Source organism: Silurus aristotelis, assembly GCF_946808225.1.
Source record: "Silurus aristotelis genome assembly, chromosome: 1".
In the NCBI taxonomy this organism is placed as follows: domain Eukaryota; kingdom Metazoa; phylum Chordata; class Actinopteri; order Siluriformes; family Siluridae; genus Silurus; species Silurus aristotelis.
The window spans coordinates 40647106-40664628 of NC_139574.1; the positions used below are offsets into that span (position 1 = coordinate 40647106).

A 17523-nucleotide genomic window follows, 5' to 3' on the forward strand; every position below is an offset into this window, starting at 1 on the left:
GAAGGCAGTAAATAGCAATGAGTGATGTAGCGGTGAGATTCTCATGATCTGATGGGAAACGTTTAAGTAAAAGCATGTTCTGATTGAACTGTTTGCATATTCATTAGTTTTTGTTTACATGGTCGACTTTTCCTTAAAGCTTTCGAGTTTCACTCACACGATTAGGACTGCGGCTATCGATTATTTTAGTGATCGAGCATTCGACCGAATATTATAAGTACCTTTTCTTTATTAAAGAGAAATATGAAATATACAAGAGAAAGTAAGACAGGTCAAGTCATCTGTTTGGTTTTTAGAATAATAAACATTTTAATTGCTGAAATTGCAGAAAGGAATATCTGTGAAAACTAAACCCATTGAGTGCATTTCATTGCGATATGCAAATACAAATATATAAATAAAAATATAAAACGTACTTTTCTAATTACTTTAAAACGGTAAACGCACCGTACGGTGTTCTCTTCGTTTTAGTTTGAAATGGTAGAGAAACTTTCGGGCGGGATGCTGTACGTTTTTGTTCGGGTGGGTGTGGAGACCACGCTGGAGCGAAACCAGATCACATGTGACCACATGGTTCATCTGTTCCATCAGCTGCTGCAGGCTGGGATCCTCTCCACATCTCAGTTTTTTAAAGGGTTTGTAAATTATTATGAATACACTTGCTTTTACATTTGGTCATTTTCAGAGAATTTTATAAGAGAATCAGAATCTTTATTAAGACTTTTGTCTGTGTTTTTTTTTGCTCTCTTTCCCCCCATTTTCTTACCTATCCTTGTTTACACAGGTTCTCAGAAACCCCCGAGATAGCAGATGATATGGCGATTGACATTCCTTATGTATGGCAGTACATAGCGGAGCTCGTTAATCCTGTGCTTCGGGAAGGAGGAATCTCTTTGAGAGAATTATTCATGTATTTACAGTTACATTTGAGACTATACATATACATTTTTTGCTGGAAAGGAAGTTGGTGTTTGTTTTTAATTGTTGATTTTTCTTGTGAAGTCCAGTGAATTTAGCAAACCACTACTTTCTTGAACCAGTCTGTCGTTCCTACCTCACACTTCACTGCTGTCACACTGTCCTCGTACATGTCCTGCACCACCCTCACATACTTCTGTGCCACACCAGAGTTCCAATATACACACATACAATGCCACAACTCCTCTCTAAACCCTGTTGTCTGCTTTCTCTCCTTCTGACCTTCTCTATACTTTTCTTTCAACATTCTCAAAGCAAATAATTGAGAAAAGAAGATAAAGATAAAAACAACGTTTTTATTAGTCCTCTTTGAGTTTTATATGCAGTTTCTGCTGTTTATTCAGTTAAAAACTGAAGCATATTTAACTGTAGACAAACCACTAATGTTAGGTTATGTAACTGTACATCCTTAGTGTTATAGTCTAATGCTAATGCTAACTGTTCATATCTCTGTGATGTCACAGTGCGCTGCTTTCGACCACATGCAAAACAGCCAGAACAGCAGCAAACTCAACACATCGAGCATCAAACTTCTCTATCACGCAACCAAATCGATCTATTTCATCCTCTTCAGAAGAAACACATTAGCGGTAAGTTACTTTACAAGCCTTTAGTTTAATTAAATTAGCAGGTTTATCGCTAGTTACGTGCTCACCCAGAACTTCCGGGAAGTACGCTCTAGCTAGCATGAAAAACATTTAGCTTTAATAAAGTCCCTAAATCCCAACGTCATCTAAACATGACATTACTACTTAACGATCACGAGTAAATTTAAAGGCTGTAAGTAGAAGGAGGCTCCACTGAGTAAACGCATCCCATCAGCATTCATAAAGACCGAACCGTCAAAAACCCAACATCATATAGGAGCTGAGCTGCGTGCGCCACGCCCCCTCAACCAAAACCACACCCTCCACATAAAACCCTTTGTAATAGAAACATGTTCACAAATCATCTTAATTTTTCTCTCCAGAGGGCAATAAAGTCTCCTTGATGATAATCTATAAAAAAGAAAAAATACGCTGTAGAAACGCAGAGAAAGAACGATCAGACTACAGAGATACTCAATATAAAAGAAATTTACAAAAACTTTATGGAATGATTTGTGATTAAAGCAGTTCTTTTTTTTTTTTTAGATTCAACAAACTCTCTAGAAGAAAATATTGAAAAGACCTACAGAAATGGAAAAGACAAGCATAAGCCAGCAGGAGCTTCAGGCCATTAAGAGCCTTATGCTACTTAGCAACACTCACAAGTATGTTTTTTGCTCTTTATACTTTATTCCAATCATTGCAGTGATACAATATAATATGTAATATAATAATATATTATATAATGTTTTATCTAAATGTTTCTTTTCCCTTCCACAGAAATGTCAGTGTTGAAAACCAGCTTCTGGCACTTAAAGGTGTGTAAGAAAGTACAAGTTGATTATTACTGCATGATTCAGTTCTATTAAAATAAACATATAATGTGATAATGTGATCTGAGCACCTTTTCATTTCATTTTGTAAATTATTTTACAGAAGTGAACACCAGACAAAATCTGGAAATCCGAGGCCTGAAATGCAAAATCAGCAGCATGGAGAAAAGCTTTCGCTTAATGGAGGTACTTTCTTTCCATTTTTAAATGCAGACATCATTGAACTTTTAGTGAGAAATGTGACTAAATAAAACTAAATCTGCTTTTTGTTTTCGATCCTCAACAGGAAAAACTTTACAAAGTGGAGAACGAGTTGAACAAAGGTAACAGTAAAATCTCTAATACTAAGTTTCTGTACATTTTGATGTGTTCTGTATTTGCATTGACTATGAAATAAATAAACACAAATAATTAATAATACAATAAAAAATTATAATTAATACAAAAATTAAACAAGCAGGAAGCTGATAAACGTATTTAAATGTGACATGTTGTAATCTAATTTTAGTGGATATACAGTTTAACCTTAGCATGTGCTAAACCTAGTATGTACATTATCACCAAAGGTATTGGAACAATAATAGAAAAAGTATTGACAAGGCAAATTCTTCACCGTCTAAATGAACCTAAATGTGTAACAGTCATTTTTTAAGATCTAGGAAGAAATATTGTAGGTCTCTCGGGATAAGGGCGTGTGACAAATGATATACATTTATTTTATATTCATACAGACCCAAAGCCCACAGCAAAGAGAACTGGATCAGACATGTCACCACCCAGGAAAGCTCAAAAGCCTCGACTTCATGCTGCTTCAGCTGATCCTGTAAACACAACACACACAACACAATCTCTCATCTCCAGTGCATTAGAAACACTACAAAAGTCCTGTTCTGATGTTTTACCTACAGACAGGATTCATGCACTTCTCACAGGAACAAGTGAACTTCCTGTTCTGAGAGATGAAGAGAAACACGTCATTTCTGAGTTTTGTGTAAACGAGGTCAGTTCTTATCTTCTGTTTTATTTAATGTGCATGCGATTTAAATACTTTATTCTTTAGCTGTGGATTTGAGTTTCTCATTTTTTAAAGTTGATTCATAATTCACTGGTCCTGATGTTCTTAAACTGAACAGTAGATATGATTTATCATGTCAAATTTTGTACATTTTATACAATATCTAATAGTTTTCCTAAACCCAGTCTACAGTCAAGTCTTAACTTCCTAATATTTGTTTTAAATGTTTATTCAGTTGGAAGCTTAAAAATTTCCTCCGTCTCATTTAGTCCTTAGCAGAGACGTTTCTGTCTGTGATTTTGGAGAAGCTCAAGGTGGAGAAAGGGTTTATGGGACATGATCTCCTGCAGTCTCTCTGTAGGGTTTATGTAGGCGTGTGTCAACAGAGAGGAGACACTCACAAAGCACATGCTCTCGCCTACAGACTCCTTAAAGAAGGTGAGATTACACTGATATTTCATTACTTATCTACTAAAAATGATCTGGACACTGATACAGAGAGGACAATTGTGTCTTGTTGTTGGTGATGTACAGTGGATGTAAAAAGTCTACACACCCTTATGAAATGGCAGGTTTTTTAAATATAAAGATAAAAATAACAACAGTGTAAACGTCAAACTTGTTACATGTTTAATGTGATTTTCCAAAAAACAAAGATCCAGAGACAAAAAAAATATTTAATAATTGGTAACTTTTTAAATAAAAAACTATCACATCTTGATTGCATAAGTCTGAAAATCCCCCATAACTAATACTTTTTTACTAGCACAATTTGCCTTTATTATGGCATCAAGTCTTTGTGAATAATCTCTATTAACCTCCCACATCTACACTTTTATCTATTCTACTTTGCAGAAATGTTTCTTTAAATTGCGAGGTGATCTCCTGTGTACAGCTCTTTGTAGGTCATTCCATAGGTTTTCAGTTGGGTTGAGGTCTGGGCTTTGGCTGGACCATTCCAGTATTGTAATGATCCTTTTCTGAAGCCGTGCCTTTGCTAATTTGGATATGTGCTTTTGATCATTGTCATGTTGAAATGTGAAACTCCTCTTTATTTTCAGCTTTTTTACAGAGGACAATGTCACAGTCTTCTGGGTTCTCTCTCTCTCTGCTAGACTATCTCTTTCTTCCCCAGGAGTGGCTCTCGTTCCTGATCATCCCCTCGTCTTATGCTCGTGTCATGCTTCATTTTTCCTGGCTCCGGAAACACAACCCCTATCTAGATTAGAATAGTGGACGAGTCTTGGAATGGGGGGTGCCCTGCCAGACCCGCTGTCTCGCCTCAATCGGCCCTGTACCTGTCCTGTCACGTCAGGAGCCTCAACATGATCTCAGCTCTATCCCGGCAGTCTACCATGACCTAGGGCATCTTCAGCAAGGTCAAAGCATCCTCCCTTCCACCACACCGGCCACATGACTGTGCCATCAACCTGTTGCCTGGAACCTCTTCTCCCCATGGACGTTTGTACAATCTGTCTGGACTGCAGAAGGCCATGCACCAGTATAATCAGGAGTCTCTCTCTGCCGGGAGTATTCACCCTTCCTCCTCCCCCGCTGGGGCTGGGTTCTTCTTTGTGGAGAAGAAGGACAAACCCTTCGCCCATGTAAAGACTATCAGGGACTTAACACCATTACTTTTAAGAATCGCTATCTCCTACCGCTCATGGTGAACGGGAGCTCCTGGCTATCAAGCTGGCCTTAGAGAAGTGGTGTCATTGGCTTGAGGGGGCCAAGGTGCCATTCATGGTTTCATGGCAAACGATGTCCCGTGCCCGTTACCGGGTAGGCCAGAAGGTCTGGCTGTCCACCCGAGACCTCTCTCTCAAGGCTGCCCCTGTCCCATTTCTAAAATGATCAACACTGTTGCGGTCTGCCTCAAACTCCCCAGAGTCCTCCGAATCCACCCATCCTCTCACGTTTCCCGTCTCAAACCCGTCTCGGCTTGTGCCTTCCGGTTTCGCAAGTCCGGTTCTGCAACGTGCACTTCCGGGTCGGCAGCAATTTTGAGGTTTTCCCGCGCTGCCCGGTATTTAAGAACCCTAAGAACTCTCCCTCTCTGCCGGGATGTCGCTTTCTTCCCCGATTCTTGCTGAGGTTTTCCTGCCCTTTTTCCACCGGTTTGCCTGCCTGTTTTTACAGCTTTTTTTTTTTTTGGCTTTTTTTCTCTGTTTTGTTCGGTTTTTTGGCTATTTTTGTTCTCTGTTTATGCCTGGATTGCTTTGCTGCATGCTCGGACTAAATAGATGTGTTTTATTTGGACTTTTGGGGGTTTTGTTTCTTGTATTATTTACTTGGAGGATGCTCTGTATTGGCTTTGCACCAAACATACCTTTTAGATTTATGGGAAATACGTTTAACCTTTGTCTCGTTGGACCAACACATTTTCCTACATGGTTGTGGTTGAATTAATTAATCTTTTGTCATCATTTATATGTGTTCGCATATTCATATTAGCTTTATTGTTATTTCTCTCTGCAATTTGATAAGATGCAATTTTATAAGGTGTGTCAACTTTTTATATCCAATGTCATTTTTTTTTTTTTACAGTGTATTTATTTTCTGTTGTCTTGTTGCTTTGCAGACTTTCTTGAAGCCCCCAAAGTGATTATGGTCATGGTGACAGCATGGCCAAGTTTTTTGTCCTATGAAAGTTCTTTATGCCGAGCAATTCACATAGTGAGCAACCTGAAAGCAAAGGGAAAGATATTTCACTTGCTCACCAAGTATCTGCACTGGGATGAGGTAAGAAGCTGATCCTCAGTGTTCCTCTCAGTGTCAATTTTTTAAACTGGACTTTATCAAGTATTTTACTGCCTCCTTAATCTCCCTTTAATTTCCAAGTATCAGTGTAATCTAGTGGGACAAATTCTTTAAACATTTATGTTGAACTATGCTGTCAGTCAAACAGTGTTTTATTGCATTGGGTATTAAATAATTGTGTATTTTTTGCCAGGAGCCTCCAGAAAACATCCACAATGCTATCACCAGCACCCTGAAGTCTTTTCTAGAAGACAGCAGTCTGAGGTTCCTGGAGAACAGCTGGTATGGTTATGATCTTTGCCCTGCTACCTGGAACTACATCTTCAGCCTGGATCTTCTGTGTGCACAACTGGGCTGGACTTGGACCATTACCAATATTATACGGTACTGAATGCAAAACATCTTCAACATATTTAATTCTCAGCTTTTTAATATTCAAATCTGAATGATAAAAAATTGATCATTATTTTTCTATAACATCAGCGCTGAGAGGATTTCAGCTGCAAAGTTAATATTTAGGCAGCTTTTTTATATTTTATCTTTAATACAATAAGATCTCACAGGAAAAAATTGGGTAATTGTTGATATAGTGATGTTTCTGTGAGGAAATGTTTATTGTGCATTTATAAATGAAGTTTCCAGGATCAGTGTTCAGACAGTCAGAGAGAATTCTGTAATTTTAGCTGTAAGTATTTCACCATGAGAGGGTCTTTTTTCAGGAAGTGGTAGCTCAGCAGTGGTGAAGGCTCTGGATTACTGATCGGAAGGTCGGGGGTTCAAGCCCCAGAATCACCAAGTTCCACTTTTTAGGCCCTTGAGCAAGACCCTTAACTCTCTGTGCTCCAGGGGTGCTGTAGTCATGGCTGACCCAGTGCTCTGCCCCCGGCTTTCTATCATCACTGGGGTATGTGAAGAAAGATTTTCTTTGTGCTGTAAGGTACATGTGACAAGTAAAAAGTAACGTTAACCTGTGACCTAGTTCTTATTCCTGACTTTTTCCATTAACGGTCAATAATCTAGAGGTCGTTTGAAATATTGCAAAGTTCCCATTCATGTTGCATAAAATCACAAGTGATAATAAAACCACAATGGCTGCTCCATAACCACCACAAAGACCCTCAACATATCCATTTCTCCTCTTTTTTATTTACTAGAAAGGATCTTTGGCTGATCCTGAACACTTGGCTGATGCAAGCAAGAACAGAGCAAACACCGTTCCGAGACGTCTGTGTAGCAGCAGTTTTCAGGCTACTTGGTAAGTTTACTGTAAATCCTGTTTCAGAGCATCATCTCAGATTATTCCTGGATTCTTCAGTTTGTCACTCGTGTTTTTTGTCCTTCTCAAACAGGGCGACTTGGTCAACTAGGACTTAAGGTGAACATGCTAACGTCACTCGAAAACCTGCCAAAAAGCATAAATCAGTTTGGAATGCAAAACTTCTCAAAAGGTATTTCTAAAGAATCAAATAAAGATGTTTTTATTGATCTTTATCTTTATTCTCTGATTTTTAGTTTTGTGCTTCAGCAGATCCTAATTTTGTATTGGATGTTGTGTGCAGGTATGCCATGGGAAGTGCAGCTCTCAGTCATCTATGCCACTCATGATCTGGCACCCAGCAACCCTGAAGCAGCTCTGAAGACTTTGGAATCATGGAGGAAAAACAGCACACAGCGCGTTCCCTCAGCCGTCATCAAATGCATTACGCAAATCAGCTTCCTTTGTCATCAGACCAAGTCACAAAACTCTAAGAAAATACTGTAGTGATTATTATAGTGAGCACTGCATCCCCCAGGTCTGTATCCTCAGTCACCAGCTGTTCACACTGTGAAACATGACTGTGCTGCAATGCACAGCTCCAATCATCAAGTTTAGCAGTCACATGACCGGCATGAGTCTCATCAGCAAAATTGAACAGACGCTTTCAGACAGGAAATGCAGTGGATAATGGACTGGTGCTGACTCAACAATCTTTGTGTTCAGCTGTGGAGAACCTCATTTGGTCTCACAAAGCCACCAGCATTGTGGATGACCACATACTTCCTTTATACATTATTGATTATTTCAGTGGCGGGATGTGCATTTGGTACCTGGGCCTTCAGTGGGGACTTACCCAACTTAATCCACCTCTTAATACCACCACTATCATGTCGCAGTTATAGAAACAATCAATACAATACAAAACGCAATAGAACAGAGCATTACACAGAGAGAGAGAGAGAGAGAGAGAGAGAGAGAGAGAGAGAGAGAGAGAGAGGCATTTCACATATGGAGGTGAAAACCATTTTATTAAAACAAGAAACCCAGTTAAAATGCCAAACCTCTACACTACAACCTCAAAGGTGTCACCTACTGTACATCATCTGGAGCAGTTCAGAATCAATATTTGTCAATAACATGACAAAAACATAAAAATTTTAATAAAATACAACCTACTCAGCTGAGATGCGGACTTATAATTTGCACCTCCTCCTCACCATGTCCAGCTTTTCTTTGAAATGTATTTTTAAGAATATCCAAAATTAAATCAATTTCTTTTCCTCCATAGACATTAAAAAGTGTAACTTAGACGTTTTTATGTGAACACAGAGCTACACACGTGTTTTTTTAGTTGAACTTGGCTGTAACAGTTTCCCTCTGACCAACCAATCAGAGGACGGAAAAATGCTGACGCTATTCTGGGCCTCATTTCTATAAGAGACTAAGGTAAAAAGGCCAGCAGTACAGACTTTGAAGTCACTGGACCTGGACACACACACACACACACATACACACACACACACACACACACACGAAAATCACGTATCTTTATTTGTTGTGTACAGGAGTGCCGGGGGAAAAGGAGAAGTGCAATTATGTATCGGACTGTGAATTAGTCTTTAACGCCGCATACGCTGGAGCTTCCGACGTAGCGCTGCTCCAAATGTTGGTTGGTTGGTTGAACGAACTTTATTGTCATTGCATAGTACAGGTACACAGCAACTAAATGCATATATATATATATATATATGTGTACAGTGAATAAATATAAAGGGTATAGCAGTGCAGAGACGTGTGGACATTGTTAGGAAGTACATGTAAGTGGTTAGTGGCTATGGCATTGAAAAAGAATTGTGCAGAAGTAGAAGGTTATAAGATTACGCCGTTTAAGAAATGTGCAAGCTCAATAAACAAGTCAAATATATATATATATATATATATATATATATATATATGAATGTGAAATGTTGATCAGAATGTACAGTAATGTATATAAAGAAACACATAAATAAAATAGTGCAGATGTAATCTGGAGAGACGCTGAGCCTCGCCATCTTGGTCTTACTGAGATTTTAGTTCTGTGTTGCTTTGTGTCATTTTGTCTTGTATTATGAAGCACTTTGGTCCTTAAGCAATATTGTTTTGTTTTACTGTGTACTGCACCAACTGTACAGCATATGGTTAAAATGACTAGATAGATAGATAGATAGATAGATAGATAGATAGATAGATAGATAGATAGATAGATAGATAGATAGATAGATAGATAGATAGATAGATAGATAGATAGATAGATAGATAGATTGATAGTGTGTGTGAGAGATTGTGTTTTGTTTCTTTTATTAAAGTGTTGGACTTCATTTAAATCATAACTAAAAACTAAAAGTTTAGTTAGAATGCAGCCTTATAACATCTACTGTTAAAATAAAACTTTTAACAACCTCAGTTAGTTAAAAACATCAGAAATAACACTTTGGCATTCAAAACATTACAAAATAATTTAATTCAATAAACTAATTTTAATAACTCAATCCATTCAGTTTTGTTTGGTTCATTAATTTCTACTCTGTAGATTCAGTTCAAGTCACTCGGTTCAAAAGAGTTCGGTTCAATAAATTCATTTAAAAATAATAAGGTCCAGAAGAGTCGGTTCACTGGATTCGGTTCAATTGAGTAATTGAGGGTAAATGACTCGATTACACAGTTCTAACAAAATCTGTAACATAAAACATTCTGTCTCCTTAAAAATATTTCTTTCAGCAGACTCACTCAAGAAAAAGAAACGTTTGTTCTGTTTGTACAAAACCAGCAGCTGGTCAGAAAGTTCCTTCTCTGTTCCTGGGTTAGTTTGAGGGGTTCACCTCAGTCAGCTTCGTCTCCGTGGTTTGGCTCGTCATCTTACATCATCGTCTCATTGTAATGAACGGTGTTCCAGCATAAAAAACCCCTGACCTGCATATATACAGACAATAATCAGTTCCCAAACATCTCAACATTCACTGTTTCTAGTTCAATAACAGAACAAATAGCATTCGTACAGTTCAGAGTCTAATTTGAGGTTTAATCAAGTTTACATTTTATTCTAACATGTTTGATTGAGTTATTGCATGTAGATGATACTTTTAATAAATTTAATATTAACTTCATGCAGTTTCTCAACATAAAGACTGGATTTTATAAAAACCTTTTGACAAAATAAATTGTTTTAATGTTATTAAATCTGTACTCGTTATTTCTACATTATTTATTATATTAATTTTAATCAGCTTCATTTAATTTCTGTTTCATTTATTTATATCACAAAAATTCAGCTTAAAAATTAAACATAAACCCCCTGTATGTAAAACAGTAAACACTTTAAGTTTAAGACGGTTTAATATTATCAAGAAAAATATCTATAATATAATTATTAATATTGATGATAATATTATTAATAATAATAATAATAATAATAATAATAATAATAATAATAATAATAATAATAATAATAATAATAATAATAATAACTGCAGTTGGTCCTCAGATTTTAGTCTTACACTGCCCTCTAGTGGCTCTGTCAGGACTTTCTTTTTACTTAAATATGTACAAATATTATTAATCGTTTTTGTTGTCTAGTTATATCAAGTTGAGGAGTCTCCCCCGTGTGGGTGGAGGTGAAACTGCTACAGTTTAGAGCCTGATTTTAGGTCAGATCAAGTTGAGTTCTAACAGTAAGTTTGATTGTTTTCTAACATGTAAATAGTACATTTAATAAATTTAGTACCACCTTCATGCAGGTTCTTAGCATAAATAGTGAATTTTATAAAAACATTTTTGGACAAAATAAATGTTATTAAATCTGTACTCGTCTTTTCTGGATCATTAAGTTTATTACATTAATATTAATCAGCTTTATTTAACTTGAATTTCATTAATTTATATTGCACTTATACACAAAAAACTTCTAGAGCTTCACCACTACATCACTCAAATACTACTGCCATGTGTAATCTTCTAATAAACCCTAATAGTGACATGGTGTTGTATAAATAATAGTAAATATGAATATTTCTTTTAGATAAAAGTCATAAAGTGCATTTTAGGTGAATTTATGAACCACATCTGGCTTGAAAAGACCGGTGTCCAAATACTTTTGACTACACAGTGTGTATCAGCTGAAAAGCAGCAGCTTCGGATCAGTCGCGTTTCCACTGGGATTCAATCTGAAATCACTTTTGATCATATAAAATATTTTATATAATATATTATATATTTGATTACAGATAATTGGACAAGACACCTGTCAGTCAAGATTTACAGGTGAATGACAGGTGTCTCGTCCAATGATCAGTAAGTTTATATTCACAAACGATACCTACCTTTTCCGGTTTGTCTGACTTGTCGTTGTTTTTTCGGATTTGTTATTTTGTCTTCAGATTTGTTCATTTGTTTTTGGATTTATTTTGTTTTTGGATTTGTTTTGTTTTTGCATTTGTTATTTTATTTAAGAATTTGTTAATGTGTTTTGCACTTCTCGGCCACCGTACTAATTTGGTAATGTTTGTTTATAACTTGACTTATTTAAAAAGGCAACATTTGATGTAAAATTCCCTTTAAAAGTGTAGTACAGTGTAATTCATCGTGATACCGCTAGAAGGAGCTAAAGTTTAGTAGAACATTACTGCCACCTACTGGACATTGAACACTTTTTAAAATGAAGTGGAAGATTAAACAGTACTGTATGATAAAGAAGTGTTTAAATAAAGACATTTATAAAGAAGTGTTTAAATAAAGACATTTTCATGCTGGAACACCGTTCATTACAATGAGACGATGATGTAAGATGACGAGCCAAACCACAGAGACGAAGCTGACTGAGGTGAACCCCTCAAACTAACCCAGGAACAGAGAAGGAACTTTCTGACCAGCTGCTGGTTTTGTACAAACAGAACAAACGTTTCTTTTTCTTGAGTGAGTCTGCTGAAAGAAATATTTTTAAGGAGACAGAATGTTTTATGTTACAGATTTTGTTAGAACTGTGGAATCGAGTCATTTACCAGTGAATCTTTTGATTCAGACTCAATTGAACCGAATCCAGTGAACCGACTCTTCTGGACCTTATTATTTTTAAATGAATTTATTGAACCGAACTCTTTTGAACCGAGTGACTTGAACTGAATCTACAGAGTAGAAATTAATGAACCAAACAAAACTGAATGGATTGAGTTATTAAAATTAATTTATTAAATTAAATTATTTTGTAATGTGTTGAATTGAAGTTATTATAATTTAAGAATGTATGAATTTTAACTTTACATGTTTGGTATCATTTTAAAGGTCTAAGTGCGATTGGAAATATGATCTCAGTACAATATCAGTAGAACAGACCAAAAATAAAGATCTCAGGTTTGGGGAAAATTCTGTCCTACTGATGTGAGATTTGTCCCGGAGAAGATCTTTATCAGGTGTTAGTTTTTTGTTTTTGTATTTTTTACCACAGGTTTTTGGTTTTTAGGTCACCTCCAGTCCCAACTAACTAACTAACTAACTAACTAACTAACTAACTAACTATCTATCTATCTATCTATCTATCTATCTATCTATCTATCTATCTATCTATCTATCTATCTATCTATCTATCTATCTATCTATCTATCTATCTGTACAAGAAATTAAAAATAGCTCCTACAGTCAAATAAATGGTTTTTATTGTCATTTTAATCATATGCTGTACAGTTGGTGCAGTACACAGTAAAACAAAACAATATTGCTTAAGGACCGAAGTGCTCCATAATACAAGACAAAATGACACAAAGCAACACAGAACTAAAATCTAAGTAAGATGTAAGGTGCCCACCCAATGGCCCAATGACGGAATTCACTGGTGTGGGTGAAGGTATGCTGTGTGTTAGTCTTTCCCGCGGCTGTAAAAGATTACTCAAATGGATTGCACTTTGTTACATGAATCTAATTTTTACCTCCAATCTGACTCCAATTTATAATAAAGATTTTACTTGAATATCTCTAATTTAAGATGATCACCTTATTGGTTGCATTCCGTCTTTTCAATTAATCATTCATTATGGATCCGGAGTCGCTTAGAAGCTTGTGCTTGGCTAACAAAACCTTTTCAAAGAGGCACATTGGCCAGTCCGAATCTTAGTCAGAGGATATAAAGGTAAACTAATATTTTTTAAGTAGACCTCTCAATGCTTGCTCATGCATAACGAATAATGTATTTAACCACTTAGTTATAACTTGCTAAATCAGTGATAGTCAGAAATCAGAAGCCCCCAGACGTTGTGCTCTATGCTCCATCCGTTCATGAGCCTTCAGTTTGTACTATCCTGGTCGTAGATTTGCGGTAACACCAGGCTACATAATCAACTAGATATAAATGATTTCAGGAAGTTTCAGAGTTAATCAAGAATTTTACATTTATTTGCCAGGCAATAAACAATAAACAAATGTCACATCTAAAACAAATAATAGAAGCATGACATGATCAGCATAAAACCAAATATTTTAACAATGCAGTTTATTAAAGAAATGTTAAAGAATCACTGTACCTGGCAATAGAGACACACAGAGAAGTTCTGACTACAGAATGCTTGTTTTGCCAAATTTCAAAGTGATAAAAGTTTTGCAAACCCTTTCTTGGGACAGGATGTGACCTATAAACCAAATGCTACCTAGAACACCTGGTAAGGATCTTCTCTGGGGCAACCCTTATGTCAGTAGGACAGAATTTCCCCAAACCTGGGGTCTGATATGGGACTGAGATAATATTTCCAATCACACTGAGACCTTTAAGATGATACAAAACATGTGAATGTAAAATGTATACATTCCAAAATTGTAATTGTTACAATATGCAAGTAAAGTAGCTTGAATTCCGGGACCCTCTAACCCAGCCAACATTGTCATGTGGGCCCCATGTGGGTTTTTGATGGGCCGTCACTTGGGCCCTGCATGGGCAACCCAAATGGGGCCCAGAGAAATTTGTCCATCGGCTCCACATGGGCCCCATGTGTGTTAGCCCAGAGGGGCGACTGATGGGTCCATGGTGGGCTCTAAGTGAGGCCTGTATAGGTGTTCTTTATATGGGCCCATTTGGATCCCAAATAGGTGTTAAAAATGGGGCACAAGTGGGCTACAAAAAGGACCCTTATGGGGCCCACATGACTTAATCATGGGTTAACCCACAAATGGCCCCTTTATGGGGTTGTTATGGGACCACAGTGGGTGAGATTTAGATCCCATTTATTAATTTCATGATTGATTTCTGTGGGTGAACTTAATGTGTACTTAATCTTACTATGGAAAATCCACTGTCAAACCATTTCAAACCTCAGTTACAATGTAAAACTGTGCCTGACCAAACAAAGAACTAATATTAGTTGATTGTATTTGCTGCTCTATGTTTAAAATTACATGGTTGAGTATTTGACCTGTGCAAAATAAATGACTTCAACTCAGAATGTGTAAATCACATTTAATTTAAATTAATTAAAGTAAAAAAACAGGAAACAGGAATAACAGAATTACTAATGTAGAATAGTTCACTGGTGGGTCTATGCAGATTCCTCGGCTGCACACCTACAAAACAGTAAAGAAAGAGAAGACAGAAAAGGCAATTTAGTACATTTTAAAATACTACCATTCACAGCAGCATCTAAAAAAACATGCATCAATATAATTAAGACATATCCTAGAATCTCATCAGTAAATTGTTTCCACCTCTGCCTCACACAGTAATACCTTATGCCGGGGGACCAGTCACGGAATCCAAAACTTATGAATGTAACAATTAAAATATCAACCTTGCGTCTGAACTTGACTCTTAAACTAATATTTGGCTTTTGCCAAAATCCAGTGATTGAACAATGATTCTGATCCGCTGAAAGATGTAAGTCACACCTCGGATCACGGTGGACCAGAAAGTTCAACGCACTGCAACTGAAGAAAACATATGCAAATAGAAAAAACACCAGCAAATTAAGAAAACATCTTCATCAGTTAAACAACACGTGCTGCAAATCCTCACAACGCAACTAAATACAGAAACGTCCTGCAAATCCTCACAACACAACCAATTCATTTACACTGCAAACAGCACAGACCACAAAATAAATGTTTCATGGGGACCCCAACAAGTGACGACCCCGGGACTGCTTGTTCAGTGTCTATTCATCAGTGGTGTTGTTGATGATCTGAAAGGTGAGTTTTTTGTTTATTTTAACATCGTGATCATGATTCCTTGGCTTTGCAAGTTAACATAATAACGGTTTACAGCTAATTGTGTATTTCATCAGATTATTTAGGATAATAATATCCAAAAGGCCAAGGAATCATAAATAACCAATGATAAAATAAACAAACAACTCACCTTACAGGTCATCGACACACATCAACACCACTGACGAATAAAAATTAAACAATAAGCAGTTCCAGACGGGTTTCTCACTTGTTGTGGTCCCCTTGAAACATTTATTTTGTGATCTGTGCTATTTGGTTGTGTTGTGAGGATTTGCAGTGTGTTTCTGTGTTTGGTTGTGTTGTGAGGATTTGCAGCGTGTTTCTGTGTTTGGTTGTGTTGTGAGGATTTGCAGCACGTGTTGTCAAACTGATAAGGTTGGGTTTTTTTTTATTTGCTGGTGTTTTTTTTCTATTTGCATGTGTTTTCTTAAGTTGCAGCACGTTGAGCTCTCTCAGCCACTGTATAGGATGCCTTGAGGATAAGTAATTTATAAGATATTTTTTTATCTCAGGGTGGAGTATTCCTTTAATTAAACAGAGGCAAAAACAGTGATCGGGATAAAATATTATTAATTGTGCAGCCCTAGCTATAGGTTATATGACTTATATGACCTCCGGCTGTACTGCCCTCTGATCATGGTCCCACTGGGCTCTTAAAGCACGGTTGCCTTCTGTCTCTTGCATTTGTGAACCATTTACCAAGCGCTTTCTCCAGCTCTTTCTTACTGACAGTTTTCAGCAAACGGTTCTGCTTTAGGCTTCTTGTTAAGAAAAAAAATTATATAAAGTAGAGCATGCTACTGCATCAACCAGGGCACAACCCATTATTTGTATTAATGCAATTTACATGAGAATAAGACTATCAGTCAAAAAAAAAAAAAAAAAGAAAAAAGACAAAAAAAATCACAAGGTTGTAAACACCCTCTAATCCACCATTTGCCCAAACTGTTAACTGATCTGACTGACTTTATGAACTGAGCAAAATGACGTTTATTATCTTTAACGTAATCATAACGTATCATATTTTTAGTAATGTTTAGAAATGATATAAAAATGAAAGGTTTTTATCACCTCTACCTATTTCACCTAAATCACATTAAATTAATGTTAAGTATTGTCACAATCTCCTCAGAGCTTTTCTCTGTGTATTGTATATACACATGTTATAAAGGTAGTGAAAGAGAAAGAGACTCCACAGTGCTTTTACTGTTTCACCCTCCTGTTATCATGAGGACACTTTATGGAGAAAACACGGGTGAAAATGGTTTGAGAAGTCGTTATTTCCACATTTTAGTAGACAATGTCCTAGTTATCTGCTAATCATTAAGAATGTTCAGTTTTCCACAGGTGTTTATCTCTGAGGTAAACCAGTTCACTCTCCACACTTACCTTTTTTATATCGTGCCTGTAACTTTAATTACCACAAATCTTCAGAAGAATACATTAAATGAAATTTCTTACCGTGACAGAGATGTCAGGTCAGGTCAGGTCATCCAGGTCAGGTCAGGTGATCAGTGGTAGTGAGTGATGACCATTTCTTCAGAATGAGAAGGCGGGAACACAGGAGCCAATGAGAGACTCTGTGAGCTGCACAAGCGATTTTTTCTTTTTTTTTTTTTTTTTTTTTTACTAAAGGTCGTACTATGTTATTGTTGATATATAAAATGTTTGTTTCGATCATATAAAACACGCAAAAACATATCAATTGAATTTATCATCAATTGAATAATATAGCTAAATATAGCTCAGATGTGGCCCATACAGGGCCCTCGAATAAACAAAATGGGCATCCTAACTGGGGCTCACAACCCTGACTAAACTGGCAGCCCATCACAGTGCCCACTCTGCCCCCAT

The 17523-nt window shown here is 36.7% G+C and overlaps 2 protein-coding genes across 2 annotated transcripts in view; one reads left to right on the forward strand and one right to left on the reverse strand.

The window, feature by feature from the left end:
* LOC310734048 (uncharacterized protein) overlaps positions 1-17523 on the reverse strand; it is a gene marked incomplete at its 3' end in the record, with an annotated part of 170190 nt that overhangs the window by 5733 nt on the left and 146934 nt on the right. The gene's annotated exons all lie outside the window — the stretch shown is intronic.
* Positions 1-17523, forward strand: part of LOC310731514 (uncharacterized protein) — a gene marked incomplete at its 3' end in the record, with an annotated part of 236384 nt that overhangs the window by 480 nt on the left and 218381 nt on the right. Inside the window, exons 3-12 of the mRNA XM_083551181.1 lie at positions 472-635; positions 785-910; positions 1443-1568; positions 2112-2230; positions 2346-2383; positions 2502-2584; positions 2685-2721; positions 3130-3398; positions 3683-3851; positions 5995-6155. Coding sequence (XP_083407307.1) covers positions 2157-2230; positions 2346-2383; positions 2502-2584; positions 2685-2721; positions 3130-3398; positions 3683-3851; positions 5995-6155 — 831 coding nt within the window. The 5' untranslated portion in view covers positions 472-635; positions 785-910; positions 1443-1568; positions 2112-2156. The remainder of the gene's footprint in view (positions 1-471; positions 636-784; positions 911-1442; positions 1569-2111; positions 2231-2345; positions 2384-2501; positions 2585-2684; positions 2722-3129; positions 3399-3682; positions 3852-5994; positions 6156-17523) is intronic.